This window comes from Chiloscyllium plagiosum, unplaced genomic scaffold, assembly GCF_037043375.1.
Source record: "Chiloscyllium plagiosum isolate Xiang-an unplaced genomic scaffold, Cpla_swu_hap1 HiC_scaffold_24, whole genome shotgun sequence".
Taxonomy (NCBI): Eukaryota; Metazoa; Chordata; class Chondrichthyes; order Orectolobiformes; family Hemiscylliidae; genus Chiloscyllium; species Chiloscyllium plagiosum.
The window spans coordinates 60,936,724-60,954,652 of record NW_028270162.1 but is presented as its reverse complement, the minus strand read 5'-3'; the positions used below and the strand labels follow the sequence as shown (position 1 = coordinate 60,954,652).

The window sequence follows — 17,929 nt, the reverse complement described above, 5'->3', positions numbered from 1 at the left end:
ATCCCAGGATACTGAGGAAGGAAAGGAAGGAGAGTGCACGGTCCTTGACAGAGATCTTTGAATTGTCTTTAGCCAAAGATGGGGGTCCCAGAAGACTGGAGCATAGCCAGTGTTGTTCCTTTGTTCAAGAAGCACAACAGGGATAATCCAGGAAATCATTCGCCGGTGAGTTTAATGCCAGTGTGGGGATTGGTTTAGCTCAGTTGGTTGGTCAGTTGTGATACCAACAGTGTGCTCAATTCCCATCACTGGCTGAGATTACCATGAAGAACGCTTCTTCTCAACCTCTTCTCTTGCCTGAGGTCTGGTGGCCCTCAGGTTAAATCACCACCAGTCATCATCTGTCCAATGACAGAGAGGCCATATGGCAGCACATGGTAGATACATTTCTTAGGTTGTGGATTTACTCACATTTGGAAAGGAATGGACTTATTAGGAATACTCAGAATGTATTTGTGTGGGGGAGGTCTTGTCTCAAATTTCATTGAGTGTTTTGATGAACTGATGAAGATGATTGATGCAGTTAGGGCACAGGCTGCTGTCTACATGGCCTTTACTAAAGCATTTGATTAGCTCTGGCTGGTCTGGAAGAGTAAGTCACATGGGATCTACAGAGAGTTCACAAGCTGGATACAAATTGAGCTTGGTCATTGAAGACAGAAGGTAGTTGTGGAATGATGTTTGTCTGACTGAAGTTTGTAATCAGTGGTGTTCTGCAGGGATCAGTGCTGGGACCTCAGTTCTAGATTAGAGGTGCTGGAAAAGCACAGCAGTTCAGGCAGCATCTGAGGAGCAGGAAAATCAACGTTTCGGGCAAAAGCCCTTCATCAGGAATACAGGCAAAGAGCCTGAAGGGTGGAGAGATAAATGAGAGGAGGGTGGGGGTGGGGAGAAAGTAGCATAGAGTACAATAGGTGAGTGGGGGAGGGGATGAAGGTGATAGGTCGGGGGGGGGGGGGGAGGGTGGAGTGGATAGGTGGAAAAGAAGATAGGCAGGTAGGACAAGTCATGGGGACAGTGCTGAGCTGGAAGTTTGGAACTGGGGTGAGGTGGGGAAGGGGAAATGAGAAAACTGTTGAAATCCACATTGGTGCCCTGGGGTTGAAGTGTTCCCAGGCGGAAGATGAGGCGTTCTTCCTCCAGGTGTGGGGTGGTGAGGGAGTGCCGGTGAAGGAGGCCCAGGACCTCCATATCCTCGGCAGAGTGGGAGGGGGAGTTGAAATGTTGGGCCACAGGGCAGTGTGGTTGATTGGTGCGGGTGTCTCGGAGATGTTCCCTAAAGTGCTCCGCGAGGAGGCATCCAGTCTCCCCAGTGTAGAGGAGACCGCATCAGGAGCAATGGATACAATAAATGATATTGGTGGATGTGCAGGTAAAACTTTGATGGATGTGGAAAGCTCCTTTATAAAGGGCCTTGGATAGAGGTGAGGGACGAGGTGTGGGCACAGGTTTTGCAATTCCTGCGGTGGCAGGGGAAAGTGCCAGGATGGGAGGGTGGGTTGTAGGGGGGCGTGGACCTGACCAGGTAGTCACGGAGGGAACGGTCTTTGCGGAAGGCGGAAAGGGGTAGGGAGGGAAATATATCCCTGGTGGTGGGGTCCGTTTGGAGGTGGCGGAAATGGCGGATGATTTGGTTTATGCGGAGGTTGGTAGGGTGGAAGGTGAGCACCAGGGGCATTCTGTCCTTGTTACGGTTGGAGGGGTGGGGTCTGAGGGTGGAGGTGCGGGATGTGGACAAATATGCGTTGGAGGGCATCTTTAACCACGTGGGAAGGAAAATTGGAGTCTCTAAAGAAGGAGGCCACCTGGTGTGTTCTGTGGTGGAACTGGTCCTCCTGGGAGCAGATGCGACGGAGACGGAGGAATTGGGAATACGGGATGACATTTTTGCAGGAGGTAGGGTGGGAAGAGGTGTAATCCAGGTAGCTGTGGGAGTCAGTGGGTTTGTAAAAAATGTCAGTGTCAAGTCGGTCGTCATTAATGGAGATGGAGAGGTCCAGGAAAGGGAGGGAGATGTCAGAGATGGTCCAGGTAAATTTAAGGTCAGGGTGGAATGTGTTGGTGAAGTTGATGAATTGCTCAACCTCCTCGCGGGAGCACGAGGTGGTGCCAATGCAGTCATCTATGTAGCGGAGGAAGAGATGGGGAGTGGTGCCGGTGTAATTACGGAAGATGGACTGTTTTACGTAGCCAACAAAGAGACAGGCATAGCTGGGGCCCATACAGGTGTCCATGGCTACCCCTTTGGTTTGGAGGAAGTGGAAGGATTTGAAGGAGAAATTGTTAAGGGTGAGGATATCCATGGTCCAGTCCCTCTACACCTCCATTCGCCATGACCAGGGCCTCCAAGCCCTCCGTTTCTTCCTCTCCCGACATCCCCAACAGTACCCTTTCACCGACACTCTCATTCGTTTGGCCGAACTGGTCCTCACCCTTAGCAATTAATGTGGATAAATGTATGGTTATCCACTTTGGTGGCAAGAACAGGAAGGCAGATTACTATCCTAATGGAATCAATTTAGGTAAAGGGACAGTACAGAGAGATCTGGGTGTTCTTGTACACCAGTCAATGAAGGCAAGCATGCAGGTACAGCAGGTAGTGAAGAAGGCTAATAGCATGCTGGCCTTCATAACAAGAGGAATTGAGTATAGAAGCACCAGGGCCCTGCAGCTGTACAGGGCCCTGGTGAGACCACACCTCGAGTACTGTGTGCAGTTCTGGTCTCCAAATTTGAGGAAAGACATTCTGGCTATTGAGGGAGTGCAGCGTAGGTTCACAAGATCAATTCCTGGAATGGCGGGACTACCTTACGCTGAAAGACTAGAGCGACTGGGCTGGTATACCCGAAACGTCGATTCTCCTGTTCCCTGGATGCTGCCTGACTTGCTGCGCTTTTCCAGCAACACATTTCCAGCTACCCTTGAGTTTAGAAGACTGAGTGGGGATCTGATTGAGACATATAAGATTATTAAAGGATTGGACACTCTGGAGGCAGGAAACATGTTTCCGCTGATGGGTGAGTGCTGAACCAGAGGACACAGCTTAAAAATACGGGGTAGACCATTTAGGTGTGGCTAACTCTGGGGCAATGTTTAACACATTTCCAAACCTTGACATTCCTCTGTCCACTGAAATTTTCAGCACTTCTTCAACAAGTCTGCCAGAGGAAGTGGTGGAGGCTAGTGCTTTTGCAACATTTAAGAGGCATTTGGATGCATATATCAATAGGAAGGGATTGGATAAAGCTCTCAAGGATAGTGGAATCAAGGGTTATGGAGATAAGGCAGGAACAGGATACTGATTAAGGATGATCATATTGAATGGTGGTGCAGGCTCGAAGGGCAGAATGGCCTACTCCTGCACCTATTGTCTATTGGCTATTGTCCCAATTCCTCCGCCTCCACCGTATCTGCTCCCAGGAGGACCAGTTCCACCACAGAACACACCAGGTGGCCTCCTTCTTTAGAGACCCCAATTTTCCTTCCCACGTGGTTAAAGATGCATCTTTGTCCACATCCCGCACCTCTGCCCTCAGACCCCACCCCTCCAACCGTAACAAGGACAGAACACCCCGGTGCTCACCTTCCACCCTACCAACCTTCGCATAAACCAAATCATCCGCCATTTCCACCACCTCCAAACGGACCCCACCACCAGGGATATATTTCCCTCCCTACCCCTTTCCGCCTTCCGCAAAGACCGTTCCCTCTGTGACTACCTGGTCAGGTCCACGCCCCCCCAACAACCCACCCTCCCATCCTGGCACCTTCCCCTGCCACTCTAGGAATTGCAAAACCTACGCCCACACCTCGTCCCTCACCTCCATCCATGGCCCTAAAGGAGCCTTCCACATCCATCAAAGTTTTACCTGCACATCCACCAATATCATTTATTGTATCCGTTGCTCCTGATGTGGTCTCCTCTACATTGGGGAGACTGGATGCCTCCTCGCGGAGCGCTTTAGGGAACATCTCCGGGACACCCGCACCAATCAACCACACCGCTCTGTGGCCCAACATTTCAACTCCCCCTCCCACTCTGACGAGGACATGGAGGTCCTGGGCTGTCTTCATCGCCACTCCCTGACCACCCGAAGCCTGGAGGAAGAACACCTCATCTTCCGCCTGGGAACACTTCAACCCCAGGGCATCAATGTGGACTTCAGCAGCTTCCTCATTTCCCCTTCCCTCACCTCACCCCAGTTCCAAACTTCCAGCTCAGCACTGTCCCCATGACTTGTCCTACCTGCCTATCTTCTTTTCCACCTATCCACTCCACCCTTCCCCCGACCTATCACCTTCATCCCCTCCCCCACTCACCTATTGTACTCTATGCTACTTTCTCCCCACCCCCACCCTCCTCTCATTTATCTCTCCACGCTTCAGGCTCTCTGCCTTTATTCCTGATGAAGGGCTTTTGCCCGAAACGTTGATTTTCCTGCTCCTCGGATGCTGCCTGAACTGCTGTGCTCTTCCAGCACCACTCTAATCCAGAATCTGGTTTCCAGCATCTGCAGTCATTGTTTTTACCTGGGACCTCTGTTGTTTGTTAAGTTTGTAATTTGCTTGGAACCACGAATTATACACAAGGGAGGCACAGATAAAACTCTGAACAGGAACAATTTATTTTACATGCTCACACTTCCACAGCCTTGCAAGTCATCAGACCAGCTCTCTTAAAGGGGCAGCACACAACTATATAATAACACCCCTCTTCCTTTACTTTAAACAAACCCCATTAATCAACATATATAAAAACATTAAAAAGATTATGCAGGCCTTGTATCCAACATATGTACAAAGTAAGGTATATTTACAAGAACATGGAAATTGAGTGCACCATCTATACAAGGCATTCTGTCCCAAGGCTATATTGACATGATCAGTCTCTCAGGGGATGGAGATTGCTAGATGACCGTCTCCTTATCTCAGGAACCTTTTCTTGTGTAGTCTCCCAGGCATCTGGAAACTCCTGTTGTCCTGCTGAAGTGCCCCTTCTTGATTGCTTCTTGTACTGTGACACTGCAGTTGTCTTCTCCTATGGTACGACCAACTCTGGCTCAGAGAGGAGAAAGTGAGGTCTGCAGATGCTGGAGATCAGAGCTGAAAATGTGTTGCTGGAAAAGCGCAGCAGGTCAGGCAGCATCCAGGGAACAGAAGAATCGACATTTCGGGCATAAGCCCTTCTTCAGGAAACATTAAAAAGATTAAGAAGAAGGGCTTATGCCCGAAACGTCGATTCTCCTGTTCCCTGGATGCTGCCTGACCTGCTGCGCTTTTCCAGCAACACATTTTCAGCTCTGGCTCAGAGACACAAGGCTTGCTCAACATCCCCCGGTTCCATCTGGGCTGGCTTGGTATTCCAAGGGACTTCCATCAGTTGGTGAGTTGTGGTGACCAGATGGTCTGCGTGTCTCCTTCAGATGAGTTCATCCCTAGTCTGTACTGTGTATGACAATGTCTGATCCACCACCACTGCTGGGATCCAGGCCAACACAGTCTCTCCTCTTGGAATACCCTCGACTTTAAGGGTCCTGCCCTTCTTATCATCTGGCCTTCTTGATTTCACTCTACCACCTCTCTGGTCTCTTCTGGTCATAGTAAGTCAAGGACAGCAGCAAGCACTGGGTCGTCACATATGGCGTATTCCTGTACATGCTGAGGAACTAGTTGATTCATTGTTCTCATGAACTCTCCCCCCATGAGGCCTTTACAGCCTGCTGCAAGGTTTGAACGAATCTCACTGCCCGGGCTGTTTGACATCGGGTGATACAGAGCCGACCTCACATGGCTGACACTCTTCAAACTCTTATGCCATAAAATGTGGACCATTGTTGCTCACGACTTGTTTGGGGTTCCCAAACCTGTTAAGCATTTTATCCAGTCAGTTTATCATCGCTCCTGCTGATACCTACCACATGACTGTCACTTCAGGGCACTGAGAATGGGTATTACAACCACTAGTGACATTTATCCCTCTACCAGTTGTGCAGTAGTGTTCAAATAATTCCAGTTACTCATCTTTTAACACAAAGTGGCATTTCTGCACACTGGTCCCTTACTGTACTTTCACCAGTGCTTAGACCTTTAGTGGCACCACATGTTCTGTTAAGTCCATAGTGTAATCTTTGCCAGCTTCAATATTAGTACCCTTAACTTCTCCCTTATACTGATTTGGGAATCAGGGCTACTGCTGTGCCCATATCCACTTGCATTTTTACTCCTCTATTTTGGGAAGAACGCAGAAATGATCAGTTTCACTCCAAATTGACAGTACATTTAACCAAAACATCATTGACTCTGGGCCTTCAGCTTCTCCCGCAGACCTAGCTAACTCTCGACCTACTCCCTGGGCAGGGGCTTGCACCTTATCCTCAGACTCAGCTCTTTAGACAGCTCTTCTCTTGGGTCAGTTGTATCCAGTGATTTTGAGCAACATGACCCATTCACTTACATCTGTGGCATTGGGCTTCTCGATTTCAACACGTGACTCATTGAAATCCAGGTCTCTCCTTGTTAGCAGATTCTGTTGGATTGTTTTGTGTTGGAGGCCACAAACCAAACAGTCATACAAGGCAGCTTGAAAGAACCCTCCAAATTCACAATGTCCCGCTAACCTCTTCAAGGTGGCCACAAATAGGGCGAAAGGGTCTCCTTCATGTTGTACCCATTTGTAAAGATTGAACAGCTAAAGATCAGCAGCATGTTTGCAAAATAATTTCCTAACGTTTTGCATAGCCCTTGAAATTCTCTGGTTGCAGCTGGCTCCTTAGAATCGCAAAGGTCTTGCTCCCAATTGAACTTAAGAAAATTGATACCATGATGTCCTCAGACACTTTGTTTGCCTTTAAGAATGAATTGAAGGATTCCAGTATAGAGTCCAATTTTCTGACTCTTCATCAAATAGATTCATTGCTCCAAAATGGCCTGCCATTGTGTTTTCCTGCTGGCAGTAAGTGTTTTCATTCACAGTAATCTAGTAGTTTAGTAGTCATTCACAGTCCCAGTCCCCTTGGTGAACAGTCTCCATATCAGCTGCTCCCTCACTGGCTAAAGTCATATATTGTTCTTCCCTGGTGTCGCCCACAATCTGAGTTCTCACAACTGCTTCTCTTGACGTTTCCTCCTTAATTCCACACCAAAATTTCTGAGGTCCAGGTGATGTCTCCTCCACACAGAAGAAACGGTGCTTGCACACAGTGTGTTGGTCAAATCCAGTTTTCACCAGTTGTTAAGTTTGTAATTCACAGGGAACAGGAATTGTACACAAGAGAGACACAGGTCTCTTCTGAAGAGGAACACTTAATTTTAGATGCTCATACTTGCACATTTGGTACTAAACTGAGCACCAGGCTCAGCCCTTGTGAGTCATCCCACCAGTTCTCTTAAATGGGCAGCATTACTTGTATAATATCTATATGAATGTTTTGGATGAAAATTTGTGATCTAATTAGTAAGTTTGCAGATGACATGAAAATTGGTGGAGTTGTGGATAGTGAGGAGGGATATAGATCAAATGAAAAGTTGATCAAAGAAATGGCAGATGATACATTTTAGGAGGTTAAATGCACAATGAGAATATACAGCAAATGGCAGGACTCTTAGCACCATAGATATACAGTTTTGAGATATCTTGAGAGCCAAGTCCATAGTTCCCCGAAAGTGCCAACACAAGGTTGAGATAGAAGAAGGCATATGCTTTTCTCACCAGAGTGAAAATGGCAAATAGTAGTGATGATTGGAGGAGCTGGTGTTGGACTGGGGTGGACACAGTTAAAAATCACACAACACCAGGTTATAGTCCAATGGGTTTATTTGGAAGCACTAACTTTTGGAGCGCTGCTCCTGCATTTGGTTGCTATGGAGCAAGATCATAAGACATAGAATTAGTGGAATTAGTAGTAGAATAAGACACAAAATATTAGTGGGCATAGGTTTAAGGTGAGAGGGGAACAGTTTAAAGATGTGCCCAGCGGGTGGTGGTTGCCCTAAACACGCTATCAAGGGCATCTTGGATTGGCTGAGGAAGTCTTGCCTCTGATGAAACAAACAAATGTACAAGGGATACAGGTATCATCCAAGACATGACTATTAGAACCATTCTGACTTGATTACTTGCACACTCATACTTGCCACAGTGTAAACATTGACCACTCTCTGGTCAGCAGTACAGTGAAAATGCAACCCCAAAAGATGTGTTAACCACTGCCTCAGTGTTAGCCACAGCAAATTACGCAAAGCCATTCAAGGTGGCTATCAATGTGAGTGATGTGAGTGTTGGTGCTTCACTCTTACAAGAAAACAACAAGAAAATAGAAAGACCAATAGATATTTTTCCAGAAAATGGAATGGTCATCAGTGGAAATATTCCACAATTGAGATAGAAACTTGGAGGTTGGTATTGGCATTATAACAATTCAACATTTATATTGTCAGTAATATGTCTGAGACAATTATACATCCTGATCATAACCCACTAAAGTTTTGGAAAAATTTAAGGACAAAAATTCCAGACTGTTTAGATGGAGTTTATTATTGCAGCCATTCTATTTGAAAATTATACACGTGGCAGGGTGAGAGAACATACTTGCCAATGCATTGTCGTGACTTTAATTATAAAAGAAGGAGGTATTCAGTGGCGGGAATAGATTGAAATAGAAGGCAGTAGTGATTATTTACATGCTTCAAGTCAATGTAATGTATATGTTTTGTAGTGTACTACTTGAGTGAAACTAAGGGTCTTTAAAAATAAAGCCATCTTTATATATTGATTTTTTTTTAAAAAAGGGAGGGTGTGTGACAATGCTGTGGCTTTAAGAGGTTATTTTGTCCTTTGTTTTGAAGAGGGGTTGTAAGGCAGAGGTACCAAGCAGTCTACCAAAACCCACCAGCAAAAACAGCTTGTTAGGCCTTAGGGCTTTTTAAAAGTTGGAACAATGGAGGCAGCCTGGATGGGTGTGGCCAGCTCTCTCAGACCAGAATTTCTCTTATTTTCTTAGGTTTAGTCTTAAACAGTTGCTGTTGTGGGCTTGAAGAGATAAAAGCTATCTTTTCCCACTCTCAGTTATGGCTCAAGGCTGGGGTTTCTCTCTGTTGCTGGGTTACCTGGGATACAAATCTATTTCTCCAAATTTTCCTTTTTGCCAGGAGATACGTTTATTGGAGATTACTATATTGCAACAGTTAATTAGTAATAATTACTATTATCTATTATTTGGTTAAGTTTTCCAATAGTTAAATTATTCTAAGTTCTTTTTTTCATTTGCTTGTATTTTAACTATAGTCATAGAGCACAGAAACAGAACCTTCAGTCCAACCAGTCCATGCTGAACATAATCCCAAACTAAACTAGTCCGACCTGCTTGCACCTGGCCTACATTCCTCTAATTCTTTCCTATTCATGTATCTATTCAAATGTCTTTTAAACTTTGTAATTGTACCTGCATCAATCACTTCCTCAGGAAATTCATTCCACACATGAGCTACCCTCTGTGTAAAAAAAATTTTTTTTTTATAATCTCTCTTTTCAACTTAAACATATGTTCCCTGGTCTTGAAATGACCCATCCTAAGGAAAGACAACTATCATTAATTCTATCTATCCCTCTCTTTATTTTACAAACTTCTACAAGCTCGCCTCTCAACCTCCCACACTCCAGTGAATAAAGTCCCAGCCTCTCCAGCCTTTCTTTATAACACAAACCTTCCATACCCAGCAACATCCTGGTAAATCTCTTCGGAACCCTCTCCTGCTTAGTGATATCCTTCCTATAACTGGGAGAACAGAACTGGACACGATGCTCCAGAACAGGCCACACCAATGTCCTGTACAACCTCAACATGACTTCCCGACTCCTATATTCAAAGGACTGAGCTATAAAGGCAAGCATGCCAAATGCCCTTTTAAACCACCCTGTTATCTATATGTGATGCAAACTTCAAAGGACTATGTACCTGCACCCCTAGGTGTCTCTGTTCTGGAAGACTACCCAAGGCCCTCCCATTAATTGGATAAGTCCTGACCCTGTTTGTCACATTTATCTAGATTGAACACCACCTGCCATTTTTCAGCCCATTGACCCATTTGATCAAGATCCTTTTGTAATCTTAGAAAATCTGCTTCACTGTCTACTATGCTGCCAATTTTGATATCGTCCACGAACTTACCAACCATGCCTTCTATAGTCTCATCCAAATCATTGATATAAATGACAAAGAAAAGAGGACCCAGAATTGATCCCTGTGGAACACCGTTGGTCACAGGCCTCCAGTCTGAAAAGCAACCTTCCACCAATACTCTCTGTTAGCCAATTATGTATTCAACTGGCAAACTCACTCTGAAGTGTTTACATAAATTATGTTTTTGGTTAATGCCGGGTAGTTTGACCAGTCACATTGCCTCTGGAACAAGTCACTGTACATTCGCCTTAAAAGTAAGAAAAAATTTGGGTCTACGGGGTCTATTTGAGGAGGTCTGAACTGGTCCATAACACTAACTATTGCTACCCACTAAAGGCATGCCAGGAAATGCCAATGGTGATGAACATGATGTGGAGCTGCTGGAAGTTGGACTGGGGTGGACAAAGTTAAAAATCAGGTAGGCGAAAGTGAGGACTGCAGATGCTAGAGATTAAAGTCGAGGGTGTGGTGTTGGAAAAACACAGCAGGTCAGGCAGCATCCGAGGAGCAGGAAAATCAACATTTCGGACAACAGTCCTTCATCAGTCAATACCAGATTATAGTCCAAGAGGTTTATTTGGAAGCACTAGCTTTTGGAGCTCTGCTCCTTCCTGGTGTTGTGTGATTTTTAATCATGTTGATGAAGTTTAAAGATTGCTCAGTTTAGTCATTATGATAAACACCATTTGGCAAATTCAAAGTTCACAACAAAGGCTGGTTTGAGACCTATTCAGCAAAGATAACAATGTCATTGAAGCAAATATTTCCTGTTCACAATAGATACCTATCAGCTAGAACGCTTCAAGATTTGCAAGTAGATAATATAAAATACAGGGGGATTCTGCACAAATAAACAGTAGACCAATCTGTGTAAAGAAATCCCACCTGCCTGTGAAAACGTAGACCAAGTGCACTATATGTATGGTGAAAGGAAGAAGGTGCTGGGTCCTTCTATATAGTAGTGGCCGTGGTTGGGAAGGCTTGTTTAATGAGCCTTAGAGAGCTGTTTCATTGCATTATGCAGGTGCTGCTTACAGCTGCTCCTGTGTATTTATGGTGAAAGGATTGAATGATGAAGGTCTTAGATGAATCGATTTTAACTTCTTGGATGCTGTTGGAGATAGACCATACAGCAAGTATGGTCCATCATGATCCTCAATTTGCAGATAATAGACAAGGTTTGAGCAGTCAGAAGAAATGACTGAAGCTGTGAAGCCAACCACACATGGCAACTGGCTTACAAACTTGATTTTTAGCAATGACTTCCAGTTTTGGAAGTTGCTGCCATGCATGGTCCTCTAAGGTAAATGAGTAAAAAATAAAATTAGCAGGAATGCTGGCCAGATGATGAGTTGTTTGCCATAGAATTTGCAGCCTCTGACCTGCTCTTGGAGTCATAATATTTATATGACTGGTCCAGTTCATGTTTCTGGTCAATGGTAACACCCAGGATGTTGATAGTAGGATATTCAATGATGGTTACACCATTGAATGTCAGAGATCAATCATACAATTCTCTTTTGTTGGAGAAGATCATTTCCTGGTGCTTGTGTGGTGCAAATATGACTTGCCACTTATCAGGAGATTCCTGAACATTATCCAGGTTTTGCCCTCTGTAGTGATTGGAAGGAGAGCCAGGTAGATCTTGTTGAATATGATAGCCCTGATTGGTCCAGGTTAATAACCACAATCAAGGATCTCATATTCAATGAGACCGACCTGACCCTCGTTCCAAACATTACACTACCTTTGATGTCGAGGTGCTGGTGTTGGTTTGGGATGGACAAAGTCAGGAATCGCATGACATCAGGTTATAGTCCAACAGGCTTATTTTAAATCACAAGCTTTCAGAGTGTAGCTCCTTCGTCAGGTGAAGTGAGAGGGAAGCACACACAGAATTTATGGGCAGAGTGATCAAGGATGGAGAGATCAAAGAATCATACAAATGGTGTGAGTGGAATATCAAATAATAAGTCTCTGCAGGTGACCGAGGGTGTTAGACTAGATTACTTACAGTGTGGAAACAGGCCCTTCGGCCCAACAAGTCCACACCGCCCCGCCGAAGCGCAACCCACCCATACCCCTACATTTACCCCTTACCTAACACTACAGGCAATTTAGCGTGGCCAATTCACCTGACCTGCACATCTTTGGACTGTGGGAGGAAACCGGAGCACCCGGAGGAAACCCACGCAGACACGGGGAGAACGTGCAAACTCCACACAGTCAGTGGCCTGAGGCGGGAATTGAACCCGGGTCTCTGGCGCTGTGAGGCAGCAGTGCTAACCACTGTGCCACCATGCAGCCCACTAAGATGTCAAGAGCTGAATGAAAACTGAAGGATGACCTATGATCCAATTAAATGAGGCAGAGAGATAGTTACAAAAAATTAAAAGTAAGGTGGTGCTGAAGACAGACCAAATGACTGGGATAACATGGAACAAAAACAGAAGCTGCTGGAAAAGCCCAGCAGGTTCAGCAGCATCTCTGAAGAAAAACCAGAGGAAGGGTCACTGGACCTAAAACAAAACTCTTGACTTTTCTTCATAGATGCTGCCAGACTCGCTGAGGTCTCCCAGAAATCCTTGCTTCTGATTTATAGCACCAGCCATTGTTTCCATTTTCATTTGACTGGAATAATAAGTGTTGCACGCCCAAGGGTCTAACCAAAGTAATAAGTACAGGTAGCTCCTGCTATCCAAAACTAGAGCATTCCTGGGAAGCATTTTTGTGAGCCGGAATTGGCGTAAAGCCATTTATATGGGAAAAAGTATTGCTTTTTTTTTGTAAAAGTGAAAGTCCTCTTCAGGGATTAGCGAAAACAGGTACTAATGAAGGTCTTTCATAAAAGCGAAGTTGCGTGAAGCAAACGATCGAAAAGTGGGGGATACTGGAAATCCAAAACTGTACAAAATAATTAAGGTAGAGAGAGCATTACGATTTATCAAGGTGTTGGTGCCAAAACAAGACAGTGGGGCAGATGTCACAGATACAGAAATGTGGTGGGGTCACATGGTGAGGCTGTCTTCATGGGTCTGTACACAGTCTGGACACTACCACCTGATGGAGGAGCGGCGCCCCGAAAGATAGTGCTTCCAATTAAACCTGTTGGACTATAACCTGGTGCTGGGTGATTTTTAACTTTGTCCACCCCAGTCCCACACCGGCATCTCCGAATCCTGAAGATCGGAAGCTGAATGTCCTTGACCGCTGAAGGGTTACCCAACTGGGAGGGAACATTCCTGCCTGGGGACAGGGGTGGGCGCTAGGACCCGAGGGTGGTGACGGTAGGAGACGTGAGGGTGTGGCCCCGGGGGGCGGGGTTTGTGGGTGAGTGATGGTGTGGAGGCGGGCGCTCGGCCCCGGGGAGCGGGGTTTGTGGGTGAGTGATGGTGTGGAGGCGGGCGCTCGGCCCCGGGGGGCGGGGTTTGTGGGTGAGTGATGGTGTGGAGGCGGGCGCTCGGCCCCGGGGGGCGGGGTTTGTGAGTGAGTGACGGTGTGGAGGCGGGCGCTCGGCCCCGGGGGGCGGGGTTTGTGGGTGAGTGATGGTGTGGAGGCGGGCGCTCGGCCCCGGGGGGCGGGGTTTGTGGGTGAGTGATGGTATGGAGGCGGGCGCTCGGCCCCGGGGGGCGGGGTTTGTGGGTGAGTGATGGTATGGAGGCGGGCGCTCGGCCCCGGGGGGCGGGGTTTGTGAGTGAGTGACGGTGTGGAGGCGGGCGCTCGGCCCCGGGGGGCGGGGTTTGTGAGTGAGTGACGGTGTGGAGGCGGGCGCTCGGCCCCGGGGGGCGGGGTTTGTTAGGGAGTGAGATTGTTTACCAAAGTGGAACATGGAGCAGGGAGAAAGTGGGAGGGCGGCTGCAGGCCCGGGCGAAGGGGCCCGGCTCCTGACCTCTCTCAGGTTGTTTTTCTTGATGTTTTTCCTGCAGCTGATGGCAGAGACTGAAGCGGGCCAGAGGACAGGTAAATACCTGGGGGTGGGGTTGGTGTGGAGAGAGGAGGGAGGGAGCTTTCGCCATGGGTCGGGGTCGGGGTCTTAATGGGTGAGGGGTCTATGGGGAGAGTGGGATATAAATGTGGGGTAATGGGGCTGTGGGTAGGGGTGTTTGTGGATGTACTGCAGAGTTGTGAGTGGGAGAATGTGTTTTTGGGTGAAAGGGGAGGGGCATGTGGGGAATCAAAGTTGGGGGATTTGTTTGTGTTGTGTAATTATAAACATGATGGGCATAAACTATGGTATCATCTTTGCTGCTGTTAATAGACATATTTGCGTTGGGTCACCAAGTGCCTATCTGCAATCTTTAACTGCAAATAATTACTTGTTTTTTTGAAGTACTTGGAATGGTTTTAGTTAATTTGAAATGTTCTTCATTCATTTACAATAGAAGGCTGGTTCAACTCAGGGCATGGTTCAGACTTTATATCCAATCAAGCTTTGTCAGTCCATTACCTTGCTAATGTAAAACCATATTGCAATTGCAGTGGCCACCAGTGTGTTACTCAGGGCAGCCTTTCCAGCTGTGTTTGTAAACCCCTGCCTTATTAAGTGATGCCACTAGATCCTTAAAGCTATCAACAGCCACGGCCTTCATTGCTCAGACCTTTGAGAACTGAGGAAGAGCTGATATTAAGCTGCAGAGGGTTCAGAAGGCATTTATTAAGAAGTTGGAATGGAAGGTTTGAGTTATAAGAGGAGGCTGAGACTTGTGTCACTGAAGCATAGGAGTTTAAAGAGTGATCTTAGAGGTTTATAAAATCATGAGGGTTATAGATAAGTTGAATGGCAGGTGTCTTTTCCCTAGAGTGGGTGATTTCAAGACTTGGGGACATATTTTTAAGACGAGAGGAAAGATTTTTAAAAATATACATGAAGGGAATTTCTTTTTAAATGTAATGGTTTGTGTGTGGAATGAACTTTCAGAGGAGGTGGTGGATGCGGGTACAGTTACAATGTTCCAAAGACAGTTGGAAAGTACATGAATAAGAAATGTTTCTAGGAATATGGGCCAAGCACAGTGGGAATAATTTAGTTTGAGATTATGGTTGGCATGGACTGGTTGGACTGAAGGGGCTGTTTTTGTGCTGTAAGACTGACTGTATGACTCACTGGGATTTCTCCAGGAGTTGGAGAAATCTGCTCCACCCTGGTGGTTGTTACTTGCTGAGCTGGTGGGTTTGTTTTCAGATGTTTCGTCACCACGCTGGTATCATCATCAGTGAGCCTCCGCTGAAGCCCTGGTGTTCTGTCCCACTTGCTATTTATGTATCTTGGTCTATTGTGGTGGATGATATAATTTCCGGCTCTGTTTCTAAGAGGTTATTAAATGGGTCAAAATCTATATGTTAATGAAGTTCCAGTTTGAATGCCAAGCCTCTAGGAATTTCTGTGGGTGTCTTTGCCCCAAGGATGGATGCATTGTCCCAGTTGAACTGGTGTCCCTCTTCGTCTCTGTGTCAGGATACAAGTGGTAGTTAGTCATGTCTTTTGGTACCTAGTTGGTGCTCATGTGTCCTGGTGGCTAGTTTCCTGCCAATTTGTCCAATGTAGTGTTTGTTGCAGTCCTTGCAGGGTATTTTTTCCATTACGTTTGTTGTGCTGGTTATGGGAATGGGGTCCTTTAAATTCATCAGTAGTTGTTCTAGTGTGGTGGTAGGTTTGTGGGCTATGATGCATGATGTATAGGGCTGGAGTAGTCTGCTGGTCATCTCTGAAATGTCTTTGATGTATAGTAGGGTGACTAGAGTCTGGCCACGTTGTGTCTTCCTGTTTAGGTTTGTTGCACAAGAATCAGCTTATTGGGTAACCATTGTTCCTGAATACCTTGTACAGGTGTTTCTTCAGCTTCTCAGCTTCTCTTAGTTCCTGAATGCTGCAGCATGTAGTGGCTTGTTTGAATAGTGTCTTGATTTCACACTGTTTGTGGATGTTGGGATCGTTGCTTCTCTAGTTGAGAATCTGGTCAATGTGTGTAACTTGCCTGCAGTTGTCCATTGGCATTTTGTTCTAACATGACATCCAAGAAGAGGCGTCAGTTATTGTTCTGTTCCTCTTCTGGGGTGGCACGGTGGCTCAGTGGTTAGCATTGCTGCCTCACAGCATCAGAGTTCCAGGTTCAATTCCAGCCTGTGGCGACTGTCTGTGTGGAGTTTGCACGTTCTCTCTGTGTCTGCGTGGGTTTCCTCTGGGTGCTCCAGTTTCCTCCCACAGTCCAAAGATGTGCAAGTCAGGTGAATTGGCCATGCTAAATTGCCCAGAGTATTAGGTACATTAGTCAGCGGGTTACTCGTTGGAGGGTGGATGTAGACTTGTTGTGCCGGAGGGCCTGCTTCCACACAGTAGGTAATTTAATCTAATCGAAAAAATTTTATACCAGTGAGCATGTTGTTTATATGTTTGTGGGTTTCTTCTATTTTTTTTTAAGATTACATTACAGTGTGGAAACAGGCCCTTCGGCCCAACAAGTCCACACCGCCCCGCCGAAGCGCAACCCACCCATACCCCTACATTTACCCCTTACCTAACACTACGGGCAATTTAGTATGGCCAATTCACCTGACCTGCACATCTTTCGACTGTGGGAGGAAACTGGAGCACCCGGAGGAAACCCACGCAGACACGGGGAGAACGTGCAAACTCCACACAGTGGAGTTGAACCTGAGGCGGGAATTGAACCCGGGTCTCTGGCGCTGTGAGGCAGCAGTGCTAACCACTGTGCCACCGTGCCGCCACATTTTGTTGTATTTTTTGATGGCAAATCCATATTGTGGACCATATTGGACTGGATGGTGGGAAGGGCTGTTTGTTTTAACCTCTGCCAAACTGCTTCTGCTTCTGCTGGAAGTCCTGATATTGGTGATCCCATAGGGGTCCTGTTGATTTGTTGGCATATCTTGTTGTTAAAGGTGAAGTGGGTTGTGAGGCACAGGTCCAGGAGTTTGACACATAAGTAGCAAGTGGGACAGAACACCAGCACATCACCGGAGGCTCACAGATGATGTTACCTAGCACGGTGATGAAATGTCTGATAAATAAACCCACCAGCTCAATGAGCAAACTGACAACCTGATCCATAATCTGAGCTACAAATCTTCCCCAAGATCTCAAATCCTGGTATGTTTCCAGAAGGGAATCTTAGAGTAATTAGCACCAGTGAGGGTGAGCTTTGGGACCCTGGTAGCCAGTTTCCACAGCAGCTGCCGAGCCACATTTGCCATTTGACTGAGAAAATAGCAGCTATTCTGTGTTTCACCATTTGGCTTTCTGAATGATAAAAGGAGGAATAAGGAATGATTATTCATGATGAAAGTTAGAACCTGAGAAATTCGGTCCTAAAGCTAAATTCCTGGTACATAATATAGATTGTGGCAGGATGCAAGTGTAAATTGTTGATGTATTTTGGAATCTGAATCACATGACCAGTGAAGAAGGAAGATGACGTACAAATGACCAGGCTTGGTCAAAGTGGAGACAGGGTTTTTTAAAAAAAAAAGAGATTGGAAGGTTTCTTGAAGAACATAAACGCGCAGGGCTTTGTCTTTGGATTGTTCTGCAGGGGCAGTATGGCCTGGGTGGACTTCATGACCTCTTTCTGTGCTGTAAATGACTGAATTTTGCGAATGATGAGCTCAGACATGCAAACTGATGTGCATCATGGCGATCAGCAAAATGCTGCATAACATCTTCGCTGACCAACAAGACTACTATTTAATAATTGCACTGGTATAGTCAGTTCATGCAAATAATTAGTAGTTGG

General features: G+C 46.2%; 2 protein-coding genes across 2 annotated transcripts in view; one reads left to right on the top strand and one right to left on the bottom strand.

Moving 5' to 3' along the window:
* The window catches only part of rnf185 (ring finger protein 185), a 123,615-nt gene that overhangs the window by 18,510 nt on the left and 87,176 nt on the right, over positions 1-17,929 (bottom strand). The gene's annotated exons all lie outside the window — the stretch shown is intronic.
* pik3ip1 (phosphoinositide-3-kinase interacting protein 1) overlaps positions 13,983-17,929 on the top strand; it is a 55,240-nt gene continuing 51,293 nt past the window's right edge. The window contains exon 1 of the mRNA XM_088000245.1: positions 13,983-14,138. Within this exon, the coding sequence (XP_087856371.1) occupies positions 14,006-14,138 (133 nt within the window). The 5' untranslated portion in view covers positions 13,983-14,005. The remainder of the gene's footprint in view (positions 14,139-17,929) is intronic.